Here is a 22,002-nt window from a genome sequence, read left to right on the forward strand (position 1 = left end):
TACCTTGTGTATGGTATGCCAGTGAAAAACAGCCTAGGTAGGCAACAAAAGCTGGACAGAATCCCATGTGTTTGGAAGAGGAGAATGCTTAGATACAAGAATTCATGCATAGCCACCCCAGTCTTCAATTGTTTTCAAAAAAATAATTGTTTTGAAGCTACTCCATTTTTTTATACAGTTGTATTGTGTTGCCTGTTTGTAAAATCTGAAAAATTTCTTCAGCCAGGTTCAACCTTTAAAGTTACAGGGTAAGTTCAAATCCATATCAAGTCTTGTGAAGCCTTGGTTGCACATCTTAGCCCCCTGCCATTACATAATGCCAATGTTGGTGATAAAACAGTGCTATCCGTATTGCTCACTCGTGGTCTTATCTTGATCGCACTAAAATTGCAGGCAAATGTCAGCATGGTCTGTCAACTTCTACACTGAAGTCTGAGCCCTTAGAGAATAAATGCCAACCACAGAAACAAAGATATTTCCTTTTCAATTGATGCTATAACATCTTTATTCTATATGTTTTATATTGCTTCCACCAACAGGCTATGAATGCCAGAAAGAAAAGCTCAGATTGAAGCCAGTTAATTAAAAGGATTCACACAGATGGTTTGCCTGGTACTTTACAGAGCAGCTAATTAAAGCAATGTTAGTCAGCACCATTAAAATGCCAGATAAAGCTTTGGGAACAATCCTGATTAGGAAGCGAGGTTTACAAATAGAGCTTTGAGCAATGCAGTATATTTGCAGTTAAATAATCTAGTTCTAACATATCTTAACTAAGGCACAGAATAATGCATGCTGATATCAATATTAATGCCAAGATTTTTCAAAGTTCAAACCTGGCGCTTATTAAAACAATCCACAATGACTCTAATTTCACATTCTACAGGAGAATATGATATCATGAGGGAGTCTGAACTCCTCTAATTAGCCATGATTTAAAGAGCACTAGAAAAGAAACCAAGGCAAGTCCTAGCTGAGGAAAATCAGTCACACACAAGCAGAGAGAGAGAGAAACTACACCAGACAGAAGTTATATTTAGACATACAATATAAACAAAGCTTCCTTGCACTTCTAGACAGATGCTGTGTTTGGGGAGGATCAGTCATGCTCTCCAATATGCTGTCTCCAATATATGACTGTATATATTTTTTTGCAATAACAGCAATGTGGTCTTGATCTGAAAACTTATTCTAAACCTTATTTTATGCAACCAAATAGGCCCATTCACTTAATGTGCTAGAAGATAATCATATGCACAGGTATGTTCACCATAGCACCTAAACCATGGTCTTACTCCCTGTAATTGAAACTGACTTTTCTTGTAATTATTTCATCAAATAAGACTTCAAAATGGCAATAGAATTTCATCCCACATTCCAAAGATAGGCAGATATCCATGTGTTTTGGACCACATGTTATGATTTAGCTGTTATAGGCCTAACTTCTATGGTCAACCTAAAAGAAATAGAGGTGAAAACAGTTACCTACTTCAACTCTCCACTGCTATTTTCCAAGCAATAAAAGGTTCACCATTTTCCTTCCCTTGTTTAGAAGCCACAGTTTGAAGGCATTTAGTGATTTCATAGTGAACTGAATAATGTGGCATATATCAAGGTAAATCTGCAGTAAAATTCATTCTCTTCATCCAATACTCTGAAGAGTCACAATGAGTCACTCAAGTATTGGTCTCCGCAAATGTCCAACCACAAGCCAAACACTGCTTTTGGACAGGCATCCCATGCAGGCACAGCAATGTCCTGCAGAGGCTGCATGAACAGGGCCTCATAGCCAGACAAGAACCACCTGTATTCTCCTTTCATTTCTCCTTTCATTTTAATTCCTTTCCAGTTCTACTGCTCTTGCAGTTGCCCAAGGGGCAAGGGGATAACTAAGGCTTTGGCAGTCTCTGCTTTCTGTGAGATGACTCTTGGAAAGCCCAAGAAACTACGGTGACATAAGTTTCAGAGTATAGCACAGACCTGAGAGGTGCCTCTTTTATTCATGTTTTCCAATATTTGTGCCTAATGGGACAGTAGCTGAATTTGTCACTTGAATCTTTTGCTGATGACTTTCAAAGGATGTTTCTTAATTACACCATACATCTTGCCATTCCAGAATGTGTATTACTAGCAAACCATACAGAAAGTGCTGAAAGCACTGCATTTCTATGCCAAGCTCAGGTTTGTCAAAACTCTGTATTATTGATAAGATTCTGGAAAGGTATCATTAGACACCCTTGATTGCACTGAAATAATGGACACATTTGGTGCTTCAAAGGAGGAAGTGCGCTTACCATGTCTGTCTTGAAGAGAAATGTAAGATCAGGGAAGGAACCCTAAATGGCTAACTTCTCCTGCCCTCGTCCTGCAGAATGTTCTTTGCTGACCCACTAGACTCCCAAATACTATAGTACATATATGCTCCACATCCAGATTTGACATTCGCCATTCAAAATATTAATATTTGATGGACCAATGTAACTAAATATATGCTTTTATGGAAAACTAAATGTCAGTGTTTAATCCCAGTGCATGCCAGCAGAAAACTGCTCTTTCACTTGAGCTCCTAGCCAAAAAATGTGCATTCTGTGGTGGCACAGCTTCACAAAAAAATCTCCCCAGGTTTATCTGACAGATAACGAAAGGCGCTACACAAAACCTGAATTTTCAGCTCAGATTTCTTTTACATGAAAGCCCAAACCCACTGACTGAAATTTCAGCTGCATTCCTAGAAATCTGCAGTGATGCAGGCTCCAGGGAACAAACGCTCCACTGTTACTTCCACAGAGCTCTTGTTCAAAATGTCTTTTCCCATGCTGAGATGCTAAATTCATGTGATTGTGAACGTATAGTGCCAAATTCACTGCCCAATAGGTATCAGGTGACTTACCTTTCATAGGTAAAGTACAATCCCTTTGCACAGTTCATAAACTGCTAATAGTTAAACAATCTAGAGGATGTTTTAATATAAGATGTGGATAGCTTTATGTCTTAGAAGAAAATTTAACCCATGTGGTGCAGGACTTGATATGATCTTGAGTTGAAACAGGAGGTTTCAGGTTTGAATTGACACTGCCATCTTATACACTTTGTCATATGCACTCATTTTCACATCTGACATTAAAATGCATGTCAGAAAAAAATCAGCTTTTGGGTAGCTTTTGAAGTCTGCCTTTGACAAGTTTTGCCCATTTTGAAAACAACAGCGGCCACAAATTGTGACAGTCACTAGGAACAAACACTTGCATAGTACATAGTTTTCTCTTGACACAGTTCTGTCATCAGTATCACCACTCCTCCACCAGAAGGCTTGTGCCTGTGGATGTCATGGAATCATGCATGCTCTGTGGCACAGCCTGCTACCCTATAACTAAGTCTTCCAGGGGCTACAACACTACAAACCATTAATAAAATGTTACCAGTACTAACAAGGGGGAAACCATGCTATAACAGTGTGATTGATAGTGGGGTTCTGTGTGTATACAGGACCTAATGCCTTCTACATTAATGCACAAAAAAGCTGTATAACAAGCAGGCACATAACTGTATCTGCCTGTCCTAATACCAAATGCTACAGCAGACAGCGGGAGAAAATACAGCAGCATGAGACATGACCATCAGTGCTGGCACTGCAGCTAATTATTGGCAGCCTAAGATTAACTGGGACAGTCAACTCAACACATGAATTACTAAAGTTCAGCAAAACAGCAGCATATCACTTATATTTTGTAGCATGACAAAACTTGCCCTTTTATGATAAAGATAAAGGAAGGAGAAGGGAAGCTTTTCCTCCCCTGTATTTGTGATATCACGAGTTGTCAAGAACATTTGCATGAAGTATTCCTTTCCCATTGCTTCCAGAGGACTCCCTTTTCTCAGTAAGCAGCAAAATCACCGGGAAATCCTGTGAATACAATGGCACCACCTACCATCATGGAGAAATGTTTGTGGCAGAGGGTCTTTTCCAAAACAGGCAAGCAAACCAGTGTGCCCAGTGCAGCTGCTCAGTAAGTAACATGATTTGACAGAGACCTGCTCTGTCTGTGCTTCATTTCTCCTTTCTAGAAGACATGCCACTGAAATATAAGCAATACATAGCAAAGGCCAGGAATGGAGAATTAATGCTGGAACTCATGAAAATGCTCAGAGCCAGTCTGCAGCATCTGGTATGTGCCAGGCTGCCTTTTATTCAAACACAGTGCACAAAGCTTACCCCTGTCAAGCATCTGCTGTAAGTGAGCTTACAGTGCAGAGGCAGCAGGTAAAATATTGATACTTAGCATATATAGAATATTTCACTTCAACCTGACTGGAACATATGGCAAAAAAAAGAAGCCAGTGACTGAAAGTGAATTCATTTGGACTGAATGATAAGTAAAGACCCCCACAGGCTAGGAGTGGACAGCTCTGCGAACTGACACTGGGCCACAGAGCCATTTCTGAGATGTCACCAATTCAAATCCAGTATATTTGAGCGGTCACCCAGTGACTCTTCAGAGCCAGTGTCTGAACCAAAGCATCCCTCTCAGTCCAACCAGCTCTTCAGTATCAAGCATTAACAACTCTGGACCTCCTCTGATCAAATCATCATCATATTCTACATTAACTACAAATTTGACAGGCCAAGTACTGAACAGACTTTGATTTTTAGCTGCTGCTAAGCTATATCTCCAGTTCAATATTAAGATGCAACTAAGATAGAGCAGGTGCGAGAATTTACACTGGGTGATTTTAGCACCATAATATCAGTTACATTTTCAAATTAGTAATTGTAGTTCTTCCCCCTGCACACTTTTAACTCTTCCCTTTTCCCCATTTTTTAAAGAACGGGACCTCCTTCTGTGCAACAACAAATTTTTAAAAAGCTATTCAGACTTTTCATTGGTCTAATATTCTGCTTCTGCATACTAGAGTGGCATTTCTGTAAACACATACTAGATTTAAGCATGTCCATTAAAAATGCATATGCAGTACCAGAGGAATCGGATGACTCCTGAATTATCCTTGTGTTTTACTGGCAGGAAGGAAATGTGTACTGTGGGCTGAAGACTTGTCCCAAATTAACTTGCTCTTTCCCAGTTTCTGTTCCGGAGTCCTGCTGTCCAGTTTGCAGAGGTAAGTTCGAGTACAACCACAGAAGAACAGGCTCTGAATTTACTCCTTCCCCTGGCACAGCCCTGTCTGTGCACCAACTCGGGACACTGTCTGCAAGTTTCCCATGTACTTACAATCTAGTGCATGTTGGGAAACTAAACCTTGAATGCAAGCAAGGTAACATCACTACCTTTGTTTTCCAAAATTGAAACAAGGAGAGAATGCACCGATGATAAAGTTGCATCCCCATAGTGAGATAAATCAAGGCTTCAAGTAATGTATTGAAATAGCTGTCATTGCTCTGGGTAGAAGAGCTTTGCAATAAAAGACGAGCTTCTATCTGACATATTACCAGACCTGCTCAAGTTATGCAAGACACAAGAATTTCAATTCAGAGGGTAAGGCCAGTCACTCCAGTTCAAGTTAGGTGTCAGTTGATATGCAGGTGACTTCAGTATTTTACTAGTAATTTCGATTTAGGTCTTGTACACACAGGGAGCTTGATTCTAGGGGCCCTTCCCAGCCTTTCTGAATGTCTAAACCTAAATAGCTGTCTAAAAGACCATCTAAAGATCTGAGAATTTCTAAATGTATTTTATCTTACTGTTAGTATTGTGGCATTTGAATCACCATTTCTAGGGTATGTAAGCACCTATGGCCAATTCTCAAAGGTTCAGATGAGCACCCAAAGGTACCTATGGTTTTCAGAAGTGCCACTCTATTGATAGCAGCGATGCCAGGCTGCATTTGAAAAATTCTCCTGCTTGCACCTTTGTGCAGCCATATCCTTTTGGGATTCTGCTTGTTTGAACCCATTACTTTTGCATGGTAAAAATAAGGAGTAGTATATTGCCAGTTGTATAATTTTGCCTGTGATGCTAGTTGTGAAGCACGAACTAGCATAGTCCCACAGTCCCTGTCCTAAGGAGTTTACTGAACACACATGCTGGACAAAAAGCTCCGAGCGGTGAAGCCAAAAAGAGGGTACTTCAGAGTGCCTCAGTGCTTAATAATGCAGCACGATGCTACAGCACGCTTGGAAGGAACAAGTTCCTGGAGAGAAGCTGTGTAAGTCATGTCAGTGCAGCAAGCTGTCTAAGCTATTTAACCGTGGAGATGCAGCAGTAATTAATTTCAGTGTGGCACCCTGTAGCACCTGAGCTAATCTTTTGGCAGGGCAATGCTGTGTGCTGCATAAATACATCAGCTCAGTCAGAGCAAGTATGAGGATCTTTATGCAATACTTCTTTGTGTGGACATGGTTTCTCATTCTTTGCTGTTTTGCCATGTTAGTCCACAGTATCTTTATAAATATTGAAACATTTTGCCAGGGAAACTGCTTATTAAGCTTTCTGATCTCAAGCAGACAAGGTGACAGTTCTGGCTTCCCAGGGTGCGATTTAGTGATATACTGTTTTAAATTAATACATTTTCAGTTAATTAAAGTAAATCCTTGCTAATCATCTGATTCCTAGTATCTGTTCCCTGATAGTTATTTGAGCTGTATTTGAAACAAGTCTCTTCAAGTTACAAAAATCAAACTGACTTTCAAAGTTAGAAGTATCAGACACATCTATGCTGTAAAATAGCCTTACGCTGGAGAAATCAGTCACTTCAGCCAGAGAGAGAGTCACTAATGAGAAACAGGTTCATTAGAATTTCCATATGAGAGGTGAGATTAAATTGCATTATGCAGCAGAAATGACCCAGTGTCTGCACTGATGCAGGGTTTTTTTAATGTATTCCGCTGTCTGTTACTTACTTAAAATGTTAAAATGCCCATTTATCTTGTAATCAGCTTTGGTCTTTTCAATACGGCATGTTTTATCTCCCCTTTGTGATTCTCACAAAATGCAAACCTAATCAAAAATTTTGTGTCAAGATCTAGCACAGCTCATGGGGAGGAATCTGAGTCGGTTTCTGCTCCTTGCATGCCAAGTATGTTAACATAATTGAATACAATTTTGCTGATTTTCCTATTCATTCCTCTACTAGTGACTCGAGAAGGTTCCAAACACTACTGTTCAGATGCTGATTTATGTTAGGATCCATCTTCCCCTTAACTTAAGAGGCAAGCTCTCATAAACTGCATAGAGGATAAAATGCTAATACATAGTATGCACTAAGCTAGTGGTGATGGATCTGACTGATGATTTAACTCTAGAACTGGGGGCATACCTACATCAGCACCATGGCTCTCCCAAGCCAGTATCACGCACTACTACTGCTGTAGCAGCTATGTTGCTTCGAGGACCCAAGCCCACGGTCTGCGCCATTAATGTAAGGCTCCTGATGTGCTGGTACTGCACTGCTGCGTTCCAGCGCAATGGTTGGCACATCTAGAGCTAGGCTTTGAGCCACTAGCAAAGCAGTCTTATCTGTACCTGTATCTGAATTCCAAGGCTGGGATAAATTCCAGGCTTAGCTCCACACTAAACGATTTCTCCTGTTCTTGCACAAGTTTCCCAAGAGTCAGATATCAGTTCAAGTTCCATGGCTTGTCTTATCAAGGAACGCCTCTAAATATGTCTCTAAAACTTCTTAAAGCCACATTCTATCTCTAGCCTGAACTAGGCTATAATTTTTTCCTGCTATAATTTCTACCATAGCTCATGCTTAGTTATGTTTGTATTTATGAAGTTGTCTTTACAAAGAGAACAACTGGACACTACTCCTGAACAGAAACTGAGCGTTTCTTCTTTCCAACTTTCCTTTCCATGAAACACATGTTTAGCTGTGAGGAACCAGAGCCTGACTTTGCAAGTACCTCCCATTCATTCTCAAAAGCATGCATTACTTCCGCATCACATGCACAAATCACAAGTGCTCCAGCAAAACCTTTTCTCTTTTAGAAGACAAGTCAGAATGTCCTTGGTGCTATGAGCCCTATCCTGTAGTACTTTTGTTGGCCTGATTCAAAAAAAGCAGTGCTGAACATTTCATGCTCTCTATGTGCAAATAAAGGATCCTATGAGCTTAGATGGGATTTGGTTTTAGTGGGTCAGCTTCTTATACATCCTGCCATAACTCATTGGATGCGCCTGGCTTCCTGAAAGAGTTGCTGGTTTGTGTCTAGTGAGTCATGCACTGTGCATAGCCATCACTTCTATTTATGAAACAGAGTATCTTTGTCAAACAGATGAAAGTACCTTCCTGGTTCATAACCATACCTGGGGGTGAATTGCGACTTGGCAATTTTTATTAAATGAAGCATAAATAAGAGGGAAAAAACAACCATACAGATATGGGGACAAGAAATTTGCAGGACTTTTTCTTGATATGTATAATACAATGTTATTTATTAATGGCTACACTTCACAGCTGACTACAAAAACCTAGTTCAAGATTCAGTTCTCAGGAAGTTACATGTCACTTGAGCAACAGTTAACTGTGCTTATGGCTTCACACTGCCCACAGCAGATGGAAGGTCACACAGTTTAGCTTTTCTCTGTAAGCTAAGTCATGTCTCCTCAGCTTTGCCTGAGATCACATAGCAAATGGTTGCAGGAAATCACCTTGCTCATAGCATCTTGTTAAGCTGCACAAATCTGACAGTAAACCTTCATCCTGAGTTTGCGTAATGCATGGGAAGAGGTCTTCCTTTTGATCTTTACAGAATCTAATACAATAAAGTCAGGCTACAGACTGGATGCAACCTCCAGCTTCAATTTAGCTGTAAAGGTGGATGAGACTTTTCTCTTAAGTATCTCCCAAGGTGTTGCACAATTAGTCCCCTAACTTATACTGCTCTGATTCATGTACAGGAGATGGAGAATTATCATGGGAACATTCTGATGGAGATATCTTCCGGCAGCCAGCCAACAGGGAAGCCGTAAGTGTGACCTACAATTTAAAGATAGATTTTCCTGCTGTGCTGTGCATGCCAGTACACTGGGGGGAAAAAAGAGAAAAGGATGATAACAGGTCTGAATATCTACTCCTTCATCCTGGGTTCTGTGAATCTAGGCCAAAATAGGCTTCTTCCACTTCTGCAGACCCTTTAATAAACTCAACCTGAATTCATGAATAATGATGAATTAAACTCCCATGAGCTCCTGTGGGTTCTGGATTTGGTCTTTGTTGTATATGCTTTGTAAGAATAAAATCCTACAGCATCTTGTTTGCTATGCAAGCATTACTTTTAAATCGTAATTGCAAACACTTACTTCCCAGTTGACATATACACTTGTACGTATTTACTTTAGGGGCTTCACTACCCCTGGGGCTAAAAGTATCCATTAACCACTTACTCCTCAAGAGATTATTTTTATAACAGCATTTGGAGAGAATATGAAGAGCTTTTAAGCATTAAGTGCTCTACCTAAATATATAAACCAACAGGTCTTTGAATCAGTGAGAAGAATCATGCCTTCTAAAATAACTGCTGTAATATACACTAGCCCTTCATGCACTTCATGGGTACTTCAGAAAGTAATTCTTTGAAAACAAGTGTTTTTGCTGTAGAAAACACACTGCACACTACTACTACTACTACTTTCCTTTGCAAAGAAAATGAGGTTTCTCAGTCTGTAAGACAGATTCTAGTGAGGTTCTGCTCAGTCTGTGCAAACCTAACACTGGCCATGCATGAGAGTTTAAAGCTGCAAGGAAACAAGAAGCTGGACAGTCATTCTGGACATGCTCTGCCACTGAAGTCCCCACAGAAAACAATTCTGATGAGGAAAACTAGACAGGCTTACAATTCTTCTCATCTAATCTTTAAGCAGAGTAGACAACAGTAAAGTAGGTATCTAGCTCTGCACACCATTTTTAATACATGGATAAAAACAGGTATTTCTGGGTTGTGATTCATCTCCTCATGATACAGACATGCACAACATCCACAAGTCAGGTTCTAAAATGGCCTCTCTGTCCATTGACTTGGTTAGGGACTTCAGATGACCTGCTTAGATAAAGACACCACTGATGTGTACAGTCTGGTGAGATGCGTTACCACTACCTATGTGTAGATGACTTCATTACTGTGTTAACTGTCTGCAAAACCTGAATGGTCTTTATTTATTATGGTGCCATTCATTACACGTAATGATGATGCCCGTGTTAAGCTTCTAATACAGCCTTTTCCCCCATGTTGATTGGAATGAGACATTTACTTTCCTGCTCTCTGCCTCCAGAGACACTCATACCATCGCTCCCACTATGACCTGTCACCCAGCTCGGCGAGGCAGGTAGTCAACATTCCACGATTTCCCAATGCCAGGAGTAACCGTGGAGTCCTACCGGATCCCCAGCAAGCTTCAGGAACAATTGTACAAATCGTCATCAACAACAAGCATAAGCACGGACGAGGTAAATACAAGTACTTCTCATAGTATTACTATGAGTCAGGAATCAATCACCTATAGCTCAAAAAGACTTCTCAAAATATACAGCAGAATCTTGGAAATTCACACTGGTATCAAGAGACCCAATGCAAATCAGGGAGGCAAACCCCGATAAGCTATTAAGGATGCAAAATTAGCTCATGACTGAGATCAGTTGTGCCTATACATACAACAGTGCATTTCACTCTGCAAAGACACTACACTGTTGCGTTGCTCCCTGAATTACTTTGTGGGATTGTACTACATGATTCTGAGAACACATGCAGTGGTCACTCGGGAAGTGAGCACTTTGTGCCGTAAAGGACACCATGATGCCTTTGGATTTGCTAACTTGTTCACACAGTGACTTGTCCAGAAGGAAATTATTTGTGGTTATTTTCTTTACACTGTCTCCAGTTTTGTAACTTTACTAGCTGTAAAGAGCATGTGTTTAAACTGCCCCACAAATCTCAGACCATAAAGTTTTGCCATAGTATCAAGAGGTTTTGTGCCCCCAAGACTTAGCAAATTATTCTCCAGAAAGACAATATCATGACTTCTCCCACCTTAAGCTAGTGGCCTGAGACAGTGGGATGCAAGGGGTGCTTTTCCTCCTCCCTGGCTAACACTAGAGACAGAGTAGGCAGCCTGTACTGGATGCCTGAGCTGTAAAGTGCCAAAGTTAACCAAGATAATGAATCTCACCCTAAGAATCCTTTAGTGCCTTCTGATACTATAATACAGTGCATATTACATTCTGGGGACCACAGAACTTTGAGCCTACATGCAAACCCTACCCAAACATGACTAAGCTGTATTGCTGGTACATAACAGGAAGGACAAAAGTAGAGTGAAAATACCAGTTCACCAGTCAGTGGGACAGGAGGTTTTGTGCAATAAAAAGGGTGGGATGCTCAGTTCCCACAGTAGATGCACTTTGGTGAACAGAGGTCTGCAGGAACAGGCCTAAGAAACCATAGAAGAAATAGCTGTAAAAATGCATGTTCGGAAGAGCATCTGTCCACAAATACCAGTCAGTACACACTGAGAAACTACCCACAAAGAGTTAAAAGCCCTTGTATTGGGGCCAACTAATCTTTTAAGGTATTAACTAACAGAAGGAATGTTGGCCATAGGATCTTTATTATCCACCTGAACAAGCATGAAAAAACATTCAGATCATGCCAGTGTTTTATGTTGAATCTAGGAGCAGGAATCTCCATGCAGTGCAATATCTTTGACATGTAATTCACACATGAAGACATCATCAAAGCAATTTCTAACTGATTTGTTTCAGCAAATAAAGAGCATACAGACGAATAGCATATTTCTGGATGCAGTATATAGTAACTGCCGCAACTTCAGACACTTGCTGCCTGGAGAGTGTCTGAGAGATCCCCATGATGGAAAAAAGGAATGCTGACTGTGTATTTTCTTTTGTTCTTGTGCAATTAACAAGTGTTGTATTAATTAATGCACATATCCCTTGAGACACATTTCAACACGTTAAAAAATAAACACACAACAACTCTCCTGACATGCAAATACTGCGCAGTTGCACGGGTACAGATTTATCATTCTAAACATGAAGAGAACTAAAAACAGGGCATCAGGGAACTAGGAGTTATTTGGTGTATTTTGGCTTCTACTGGAGGCTTCATCTGCTACCTCAGGTAATTACTTAACTGCTCTGTGCTGAACAAACCCTTAAAACAAAATACTTATCTACACAATGTTATGTATTATCCCTTCCCCTGTCACAGAGAAATTGTGAAATATTTATGTCCATAAAGGATCTGGAGAGCTCTAGCTGGGGAAAAAATCCATTAAAGCATAAATACAACTAATAATAACAATAAAATAAGCATGTAAGAAGATTGCTGAGTGGCTGAGTACTTACCAGTTTTCTCATTTATAATTTTTTCTCCCATATTATTAGTATACACTTAACACTTTGATTTTGAGAAAAAAAAAGATGTTTCCTACCTCTAAAATAAAAATGTGTCTTAAGAAAGAGTTAAAAAGTAGCAAATTATAAACCAAATGATAGCATAACCCCATGAAAGACAATACATTGCAAAAAATACTCCCCATAAATCTTAGTAACTCAGTAAAATATAAGCCAGTTGGTCACATCTGTTACCAGTTAGATGTAAATTTCAGATTACAGATAAAAATTAAATTGCTTTTGAAAGTTACAGGCAAAATAGGAACATATTTTACAAATAAAAGCATTAATAAAAATGATGGCATATTAGAAGAATTGGAAATATTTACAACATATCCCAGCTTCCCTTTAGTTGCTTTTAGAAATCAGGCAGTGTCCTTTCTTTCACCTTGTTAGAATTAGTTTGCATTTTTCTTTGTGTTTATAAAATATTTAAAAAGAAAGAAGTAAGGTTTATAGGACAAATGCAAACATGATGTAAAGTGATATAATTCCCATTAACTGCTGGGTGACCCAAACTGGCTTCTGCTCTCCTTGTGTCATCTGTATTTCTCTGTCTCCCAAGGGCACTGATGAATAAATATTCTGAGGTGCTTAGATTCTATTGGAATGCAGTCCCATATGCATCCTTTCATGCTAATGTTTTCTTGTGATTCCAAAAGCCAAATGTCTCTGTATACCTATAGACATATATATTTCCACAAAGGCCATTAAACTTCATTTTGCAACATTCCCTTGCTTTGTTCTGTGTTGCGTAGCAGGAACTGTCATTCAAAAGCAGTAAAAGGCCCAGGTGGCACTAATCCATCCTGCTGATAGCAGGGCTCTCGCTGCAAAAGCTGTGTTCAGCTAATGGCAAGAAAAGTTGTACAGATGACTTAGTAGCAAATGTCATAATCCTGTCATCTGCAGATTCAATTCTAGAAGGCAGAGCCAATGTAGTGGGCTGTGTCCCGTGTGTGGACTGAGATTAGGAGGGGAAGGAGGAGTGAGTTTTGTAACCTGGTTAATGATGTGCAACTGAAATTAGTGCACTGGAGAGGAGCTAGTCAAATACTTGACTCGTCCACCTTCACTGTTCTCCTCAAAACAGTGGTGGGCACTTGTGTTGGCAGAGTTGGAATCAAGGCAAAACTTCTCAGAAAACGGTGATCACAGGCTCAGGGTCATTTTCAGCAGCAAAAGTCCAAGTTAAATTAACAAGCAGAGAAATGGGCCAGAGACACTAACAAACTATGTATAAAGACACTGCTTTAAACAAATGTGCATGAACCAAATGAATATTCATAGAGAGGTAGCCAGTGAACATACCTTTTCCAGTTGTACTCTTTCTTCCTTTTTTCTTCTTTTGTAGTTTGTGTCTCAAATGGCAAAACATACTCACATGGTGAATCTTGGCATCCTAATCTCCGGGCCTTTGGAATCGTAGAGTGTGTATTGTGCACCTGCAACATCACCAAACAAGAATGTAAGAAAATTCATTGTCCAGAACAATATCCCTGCAAATACCCTCAGAAAGTAGAAGGAAAATGCTGTAAAGTCTGTCCAGGTAAAACAAAGTTGATCGCAGACCACCTTTTTGCTGTGCATGCGAAGGGGCTTGGCTCAAGCCTTCTGGTCATGATAAGATCTGATGAAAGCAGCAATAGCTATGCCTGTTGTTCTCATGTGTGTGCAGAGCTCTCAGTGTGAGACAGGCAGAGCTGCCTGGCCAGCCCTGCTGTTCACTGCTGTTCCTCAAATGGCGGGTTGCTGCCTTGGGCACGTACGTTCTGATCAGTCACTGCCTTTCTCTCTACTGTAAGCATGACTTCCTGACACTCATTTCCAAAGAGAATATTACAGAAACATACACAGAAAGTTCATTACTGTCAAAAGACTCTACCATCTTTCCCCCACTGCAGTGCCCACAGAACCTTCAACTCATTTTCTAGCTTGTGAAATTTGCACGGAGATAATATAATTTCTGCTTTTTAAAATGTACCAGAGGGATTCAAAACCCCTGATTATAAATTCACAGGTATCAGTTATGTAACTTAATCCTTAAAATAAGTAATAACTTATCACAAATCTAGCATTGTTTCTGTGCTGCACTAACGAATAAACTTACATAGGTACTACTTATTAAAATCAATGCCTACAACTAGTGAAAAATCTGCTAATATGAATCTGCTGATGGTCTGCCAAACAGCCAGCCATGTTGCACATGATCTAAAGAGTAAAGGGGTGTCCAGTTCCCTTCTGTGCCTTTAGTCTTCTAATCTGGATGGTCCATTTCTGTGTGTGTTTGGTGATGCACTGGGCAGAAATGCTCTATGGAAATGAGTTGTTCAGTCATATCTAGAAATCCTTCATAGAATGCGCACTTCCCATTTTCTCTTGCTAGCCTTGCTTACTGGGAAAAAGCACAATGCAGTGGCAGTAGGCAGGCAGGAGATGTGTGTCTAGATCCTGTTGGATACTTCTGAATCCAAGATCCACAGTTTTTATTGGGCTCATTTGAGATGAGAACAGTCACCAAAGCCTGGCTGACAGACTTCAATAGAAAATTTAATAGCAAAAAGAAAGCTACGGTCTTCTTCTTTGAGATTCTACGTGCCAATTTTTAAGAAAACTGAACCTCTTCCTGCAGTCTGTCTAGTGTGTGTGGAGATGTATTAATTATTAGTTTTTACCACAAACAGCAGTCCCAGTTTCTGAGTTGCATCATCTCTCTTACATGCTTGTCCAACTTCCAACTACCAACAGAATAATTACAATTTCTACTTATATGTTCTACAACTTTAGCAGATGGGCAAGAGATTATGTGCACTGTGGCTAGCCCAGGCTTGTGCTGGTCAGCTGGTTGCTGCCGAGCAAAATGCAAACCTTGGAGGTTCTCTCTGTCCTTTTCCTCCACAAAGCATTAATTTGGGTTTCTTCATTCTGCCCAACCACCGATTTTCAATTAGTTATTTTATTACCTCTGAGACTTCTACCATTATTTCAAATATGCCTGAAAAGTGGACAACAGGTTCAAAAATTGTGAGGCATTTCACTGACCATGTGGTTTTTACACAGCTCATTTCCTTATGAAACAGGATTATAAAGATGAGTACTGTCTTGCCACCATAGACAGGCCATCAGAACCTAGCAGTACAAAACACTGGGGCTTAGCTGGAGGTGGATTTAAGTGGCCACGCAAGTGAAAATTCTACTTTTAAATTAAACTTGCTTGGCTATTGGTGCCAAGTATGTTCTGGAGGACTTGATTACAGCTGCAGCATGTGTTTTGGGCTTTTTTTAAACAGAAGAAGTGCCAAGTCAAGCCTTTGACAACAAAGATTACTTCTGTGGGAAAGAGACATTTCCCGTCTATGAATCCATTTTCACAGAGGAAGGAGAAACCATCAGAAAAATCGCGGTAGAGACTGAAAAGCCACCTCAAATAGAAATACATGTGTGGACAATTAGAAAAGGTGAGTTGAGCAAATTCTTTCTTTCAACAGTGTATCAACTTCCATTAAAATCCCAAGACATTTTACAAATCCAAGTGTCTTGAGACTGCTGTTCTGGCTATTTAGGATATTGGTATTACTGCCACTTCCAACATATTCAAGTTTTGCTGCACAAAAAAAACATTAATAACACACAAAACTCTAGTTCTGCGAACTCCTGCCTTTCATTTTGAGCAAAAGCCCAATGACAAACAGATTGTCAGTAATACCTGTGTAATTTATTGTGGAGAAAGGGGTAGTAGGGTTTCAACCAAGCACCTGGAGGTTCTTATTTAGGATGGACCAAAAAGCTTTCCAGTGAAATCAGTCTGCCCTATCTGCCTTAGTGCTGCTACACCCATGGTGGTGTAGAATACAGGCAAAAAATGTGTTAAGGATGGAAACAATATCTTTTACTAGACTAACTGGTAAAATTAGAAAAAAAACAGAAAAGCATTCAGAAGCTTAAGTACTTCTGCAAATCCTGAACTTTTAGTATAATAAAAATTATCTTCAGCCTCCTAAAAATCCTCTCTGTTCATCCTCTTTAAGGAAAAAGCATATGATCCTCATAGGAAACCCTTATATAGTGCAGCCCTTTACACAGAAGTGATTCATCTCTAGAATGCACTTTAAAGCACAAAGCCAAGCCCCAAGTGTGAGCAGAAAAGAAAGCACGGAGGATTGGATAGTTAATAACTAATGCGTGTGTTCAAGAAGCCACAAAGCCTTGTGATGATTTGATAGCATGGTTGCCTGCTAGCTAACAACAGGCAAAATGGCATCTGCCTGCAAAATTATACTGTTTTTCTCCAAGACACTGGGATTTCGGCTTCTGTTGTAATCTTACTTTATTCATGCTAAGGAAGGGTTCAGTTGTGTTGGAAAAGAATTGGCTAATTCTCACACCCCTCACAAACTCTCCACAATCATAAATCCACACAAGGATTTACAGGGGAGCAGCAAAAAAAAACACCAAAGGGGTGGGAAACAGAATAAAAAACAATAGGCTCAAAATCCACGTAATTGGTAAGGATTATTTCACAAGGTGACTTGACACGGCAGTATTTCTACATAAAGGCAGGACAGTAACCCAGGTTTAGAACAACAGGCACATTTCCAGTAATGTGTACTTCTCACTTCTTTGCTGAAGGGATTCTGCGTCACTTCTATATTGAAAAACTGTCCAAGAGAGAATTTGAAGAACTTCCTTACTTCAAGCAGATAACAAGGACAACACCTAGTAAGTAAAATTCTGACCTTTTCAAGTTTCTATTCTCCTTGTAATCATAGCCTTGAAAAACATTTTTTTACTCAACACAGATGTACTAATTTTCCTCCAGTACATGGCTTCAATATTTTATAAGTTTAGATTTAAATAATCAGGTGACAGCAATTTAAAATATAGACACACAGAACAGTAGTTCATGTCCATGCTGTCCTGCTCTCCTGTATTTTGATAAAATACAATATAGGCTGTTTTCTGTCTATACTGCCCTAAATCTGAAATACAACTGAGATGAGCACAGCAGCAGGATTTGGATTTATTTAAGTAACATGTCAAGTTACCCCAATTTTTTAGAAAGTCATTTAGAAGGGAAAAGATTCAGAGGTGATTAAAGGAGTTCTTCTACATACATGTAGGTTATATTTGAAAGAAGCCTTTCCTATGTTCTTAACAATTTCTTCGTTATTAAAATCTGCCTTTTGAAAGGATATGTAATTCTTTAATCAATCCTGATTCAATTTCTTTTTTTTTTTTTTTTTTTATTTCATCCAGCTTGGGATATGACACTTAATTTGATAGTTGAATTAAGGTATAGACATTTTTAGTTCCCAGTTCTTTTGCTTACAAGTTGGCATTTTTTTCTGAGGTCTCTAAGCAGGCAAGGAAGTATTTATCCCAGGAATAATATATTCTTGATAATACAGACCTAGTAAGAAGCAGACACCTTTTCATATAAAAAGTTTCCTAATTTTTATGCTGTCAGCCTTCTGTAAGCTTGTCTTTGTTATCTATAGTACAGTATTCTAGTTACCAGGACAGTGGGCATTTCTATTAACATTATAAAAAATGTATGGAAATATTAATATCCAACAGACACAGTTTGTATTACACACAGGTAGGCTGAGTTCCCAGTGCATGAGACACTTAGACTTGTTTCCCAACTTTTAAATACTTTGGTTTACCATCAGAGTTAAATTTTCACGTCACTCTGTCATAGAGTATCCAACGTCATAAACAGTTGAATAAATAGGCTCAACTTACAGTACTACTTAATCAAAGAAAGGAATAATATTCTGGTCCTTGTTTCTTATTTTCAACAAAGTTATTCTGCATGGAATATGTTATGTGATTATAAAATACTTTGAATATTTTCCATGGGAGGATTGGATATTCTGTCTTTGACCATTGTGAATCAGTTGGTCTGGAGAGTGCTTGTAAATGTCTTCACAGTTCCCTATGCTCTTTTCTAAGTCAGTATCTGTCTCCTTTGTATTTTTGTTTTCAGGCCAGTGGAAAATATTTAGCGAGGGAGAAGCTCAGATCAGCCAAATGTGTGAAAGCAGAGTGTGCAGGACTGAGCTCGAGGATTTGGTAAAGGTTTTGTACCTTGAAAAGTCTGAAAAGGGTCACTGTTAAGGGAGACAGCACTGGAGGGAAAAACACAAGAAAACTTATGAAAACTTGGATCTGCAGCTGGACTGCAGGCTTATTTTGCTTAAGTCAACAGTTGCCCTAAAAACCAAAACTATAATGCAGTAATTATTCACATCATGCACAGCAAATTTGCTGCTTTATGTGTAGTGGTCTGTGTCAACCGTTCAAATATCTCCTCCAAAAGACTAGGAGGCTCTGTATTACTGGTGGGGGAAGGAGAAAGAAAGACTGTACTTTCATTTCTTTACAAGTTAAAAAGAGAAAACAGAACATTTTTATTATTATTATTTGGCAAGTTATTCAAACTAATGAAAAGAAGGACACCTAATAAATGTGCAGGAGCTATGGAGAGCATTATTTCCTGTGCTGAATTTATACCATTTCTGGTGTTGAAATGACTCATGGATTTTTTTTAGTAGTGGAGGAAAAATACAAGTGATACAATACTTATATTGGAGACATAAAAACCATTTTTAAACTAACAAACTGTTAAGCAGCCTGCCTTTGGGATGATGTCTTGTAGTTAAGCAAACTGAGTCCATAAACTGAACAGCAGGTGTTAGTGGCAATCACTGTATTTTTGTAGCAATTTGAGCAAATGTTCGCTTTTAAGTGGTTTTCACTGTTTCCTCCATCCACTTCTCTAAAAAATGTGAAGTGTTAGCTCCCTATCACAGCGCCAATAACTTCATTCTTCTGGGTCCTATTAACACATGTTCTTGGCTGATAAACTGCCTTCTAAAGTGATGTGGCAGAAGGTGGTGAAGTACTTGTAGTACTTTCAAAACACCTAGAGGGTTAAACCTTCCGATTAGTAACTCCTTAAAAGTTGTGACAGTACTTAATTTATTTGTTCTGATTTCTAACAAACCTCATCTGCATTTCTCTGAGGGTGACCTCTCGGTTCTCACACTTCAAGACAGTTCTCTCCCATGACAAACACTGAACAGCTACAGCAGGCCTTGAGAACACACCAGCTCTGTGAAAACTGTTCTTTGTGAAAAACAAATCTGAGAGATTCTGCTAAATTTAGTATAGCCTGTCTACAGGTGTTTAAGAAAGGTGGCTCTCATCTGCAGGAAAAGTATAAGTATACTTTAAAAAATGTTTTCTCTGAAGAGTCACCAAAATACTGCACTGCCTCTGTGGCTGTGATGTTGGATTAAATCCCAAGAAGCAAGTGACTCTGCCTGCTTTTGCTCCCATTTTCTACTCCACAAGCAGACAGGAATACTGCTGTTCAAACACAGGCTAGGAAACAAAGCTTTATGGAAATGGCCTGAGCCAGGGGCTGGGTTTTCACGGGGAGTGAAATCAACAGTGACAGCAAGGATTTTGGGGTTTGTCACCCTGCCAGTGACAGCACTGCAGGGCGTCCCCATTTCTAAAGGGATGAAGGTGTGGGACAGCTCAATGCTGAATGCCCGTTTCAGGCAGAGCTTCACCATCCTGGGGGGAACCTTGTCTTGAGCAGCAACCCCTGGCAGCCCCCCTCTGCAGCGCAGGCCCCAGGGCCAGCCTCCTCCCTGCTGCTCAGGCCCTGCCTGCGTGCTGCAAGGCCCAGGCCTGCAACAGGGCCCCTCAGCAAGGAGGAGCGAGCGAGGAGGAACAGGCATGAAGGTGCAGGAAAGACCGAGGGGAATTAGAAGAATACATACAGGGTGCTCTCAGGTCCTCAGCGATCCTGCCTGTATATAATGACCCTGCTGTCCCAAGGCCTGGACAGAGAGCAGATAATGTTTAGGAATGCTTCCCTCTCTACCAAGCACTCAACATGGACCACTGTCTAACAGGAAAACACACTAAAAAGGGAGCTCCTCCAGCAGCTGCTGGATTTGCAAGAACAAAGTACTCTCACCTGGTATCAGTAAGAGCCACGGGAGTCTCTTTCCAAGCCTCCACGGCCACAGGGAAATCCTCTGTGGGCCCCCCACGGCTGCAGCTCCTGTCAGGCGAGCCAGCCCCCCAGGGTCCCCCCATGGCGGCAAGGGGGTCCCCGCTCCCCAGCCCGGGGTGCGGCGGGGCCGTTCCTCACAGGTTTCCCCTCAGCCCCGGGTGCCCTTCCCTCAGCACCTTCCCCGAGGCACCGCCAGCCCGGCGGGGCTCGGCTGTGCCCGGCGCTGGGGCTGCTGGAACCGGCTGGAACCGGCTGTGCCTGGCATGGGGCAGCCCCTCCGCTCCCCTCAGAGGGGCCCGGCGTCTGACAGCGCTGACACCACACTATAGCACAGCGCCTTAACCAGCACCGGGCCGTTACAAGTCCTGTGTCACTGTTCCTTAACAGCCGAGCTGAGCGAACTGTCCCAGCACCTTGCCAGGGCCCTGGCCTGCCCTGTGCGTGGCAGGGCTGCAGCTGCCCGGCCTGGGGCCCCAAGGCCTCGTGGCCCTACAAGTTACTGCCGCGTGTCCTTGCACGCCACAGTTTGGCATCGGTGACACCCACGGCATGTGGCACCTACTGGGTTGAAATGCACTGCAGAAGTGCAAGATTTTATTATAAATCTTCTAACAAGTAATGAATTAACCTTATCAGTCCTTTGGGGAAGGCATTGGAAGGAAGAGGTTCTGAGGAACTGTAGCAATGTGGTGGGAAGACCAGCAATTGATTTCTCACCTCACAGGCATCATCTGTTTGTAGCAGTAGCTGGTGAAAACAGACTAAGTGGAAAGTGTACAGCGTTTGTAATTTTTTTTTAAGGCGGTGGCGGCAACCTGCTTTTTGTATTTGTGACAGGACAGGTGGAATCCAGATTGTGTATTTATTTTATAATAAACACTTTTTAAGAAAAACAAAAAAAAAAGAATTCATAAGCACCATTTAGTAAAATGCAGTGTTGCATTTTTCCAGTTTCTGGTCACTTAAGACAACAAAGTACACAATGTCATGTTTGTCATTCTTTTCATGGGATGTATGTCTGTTACGGTACTTATTTATGTACTTGTTGTATCACTTTGACCTGGTTTGATAAATTAATAAACTCTGAAGTTGATAATAAACGCAGACGTTTTGTGCCTGATGCTGTTTGATGAAGCTGTTTGCCTTCAGCTCCCTGTTGGCAGTCCTGCTGCCGCCAGGGAGGCAGCCCGCACCAGTGCCCTGTGAGAGCTGCCTGCTGCAGGATCAGGCACTGAGCTGTGGAAGAGGCAAATTCAAGGCTCAAACTGCTGCACAAGGGTGCAAAGAAAGGCTTCAGCACTCACCCGCATCCTTAGAGCTTTAAGTGTGAGCTTGAACCATGTGGACTTAAGCAGTTCACCTCAGATACCAGTTTATCAAAAACCTAGGAGATACACAAAGGTTATGAGCAGTTCTGACCTACTGTCGCTTACAGCTGGGCCTGAGAAGCTCTGTGGAGGACACACATGGGAATCCCAGTGAACTCAGCAGGATCACGTGGCCCTCCACAGACAAGTTTTCTTCAATTAATTAATTGTTGCAACATGCTGCAGTGGTTAATCCATAGGGTTGGTAATGCTGCTCCCATTTAAGTCAGTTTC

At 40.8% G+C, this 22,002-nt stretch overlaps 2 protein-coding genes across 2 annotated transcripts in view; one reads left to right on the plus strand and one right to left on the minus strand.

The window, feature by feature from the left end:
• PAK3 (p21 (RAC1) activated kinase 3) overlaps positions 1-13,698 on the minus strand; it is a 198,896-nt gene extending 185,198 nt beyond the window's left edge. Inside the window, exon 1 of the mRNA XM_055817910.1 lies at positions 13,678-13,698. The gene's annotated coding sequence lies outside the window, so the exon portion shown is untranslated. The remainder of the gene's footprint in view (positions 1-13,677) is intronic.
• Positions 1-21,505, plus strand: part of CHRDL1 (chordin like 1) — a 45,161-nt gene extending 23,656 nt beyond the window's left edge. Inside the window, exons 5-12 of the mRNA XM_055817912.1 lie at positions 3,862-4,007; positions 5,022-5,115; positions 8,859-8,926; positions 10,230-10,404; positions 13,721-13,915; positions 15,657-15,824; positions 16,996-17,085; positions 18,356-21,505. Of these exons, the coding sequence (XP_055673887.1) occupies positions 3,862-4,007; positions 5,022-5,115; positions 8,859-8,926; positions 10,230-10,404; positions 13,721-13,915; positions 15,657-15,824; positions 16,996-17,085; positions 18,356-18,486 (1,067 nt within the window). The 3' untranslated portion in view covers positions 18,487-21,505. The remainder of the gene's footprint in view (positions 1-3,861; positions 4,008-5,021; positions 5,116-8,858; positions 8,927-10,229; positions 10,405-13,720; positions 13,916-15,656; positions 15,825-16,995; positions 17,086-18,355) is intronic.
• Positions 21,506-22,002: the final 497 nt, after the last annotated feature.

Source organism: Falco peregrinus, chromosome 13 (assembly GCF_023634155.1).
Source record: "Falco peregrinus isolate bFalPer1 chromosome 13, bFalPer1.pri, whole genome shotgun sequence".
In the NCBI taxonomy this organism is placed as follows: domain Eukaryota; kingdom Metazoa; phylum Chordata; class Aves; order Falconiformes; family Falconidae; genus Falco; species Falco peregrinus.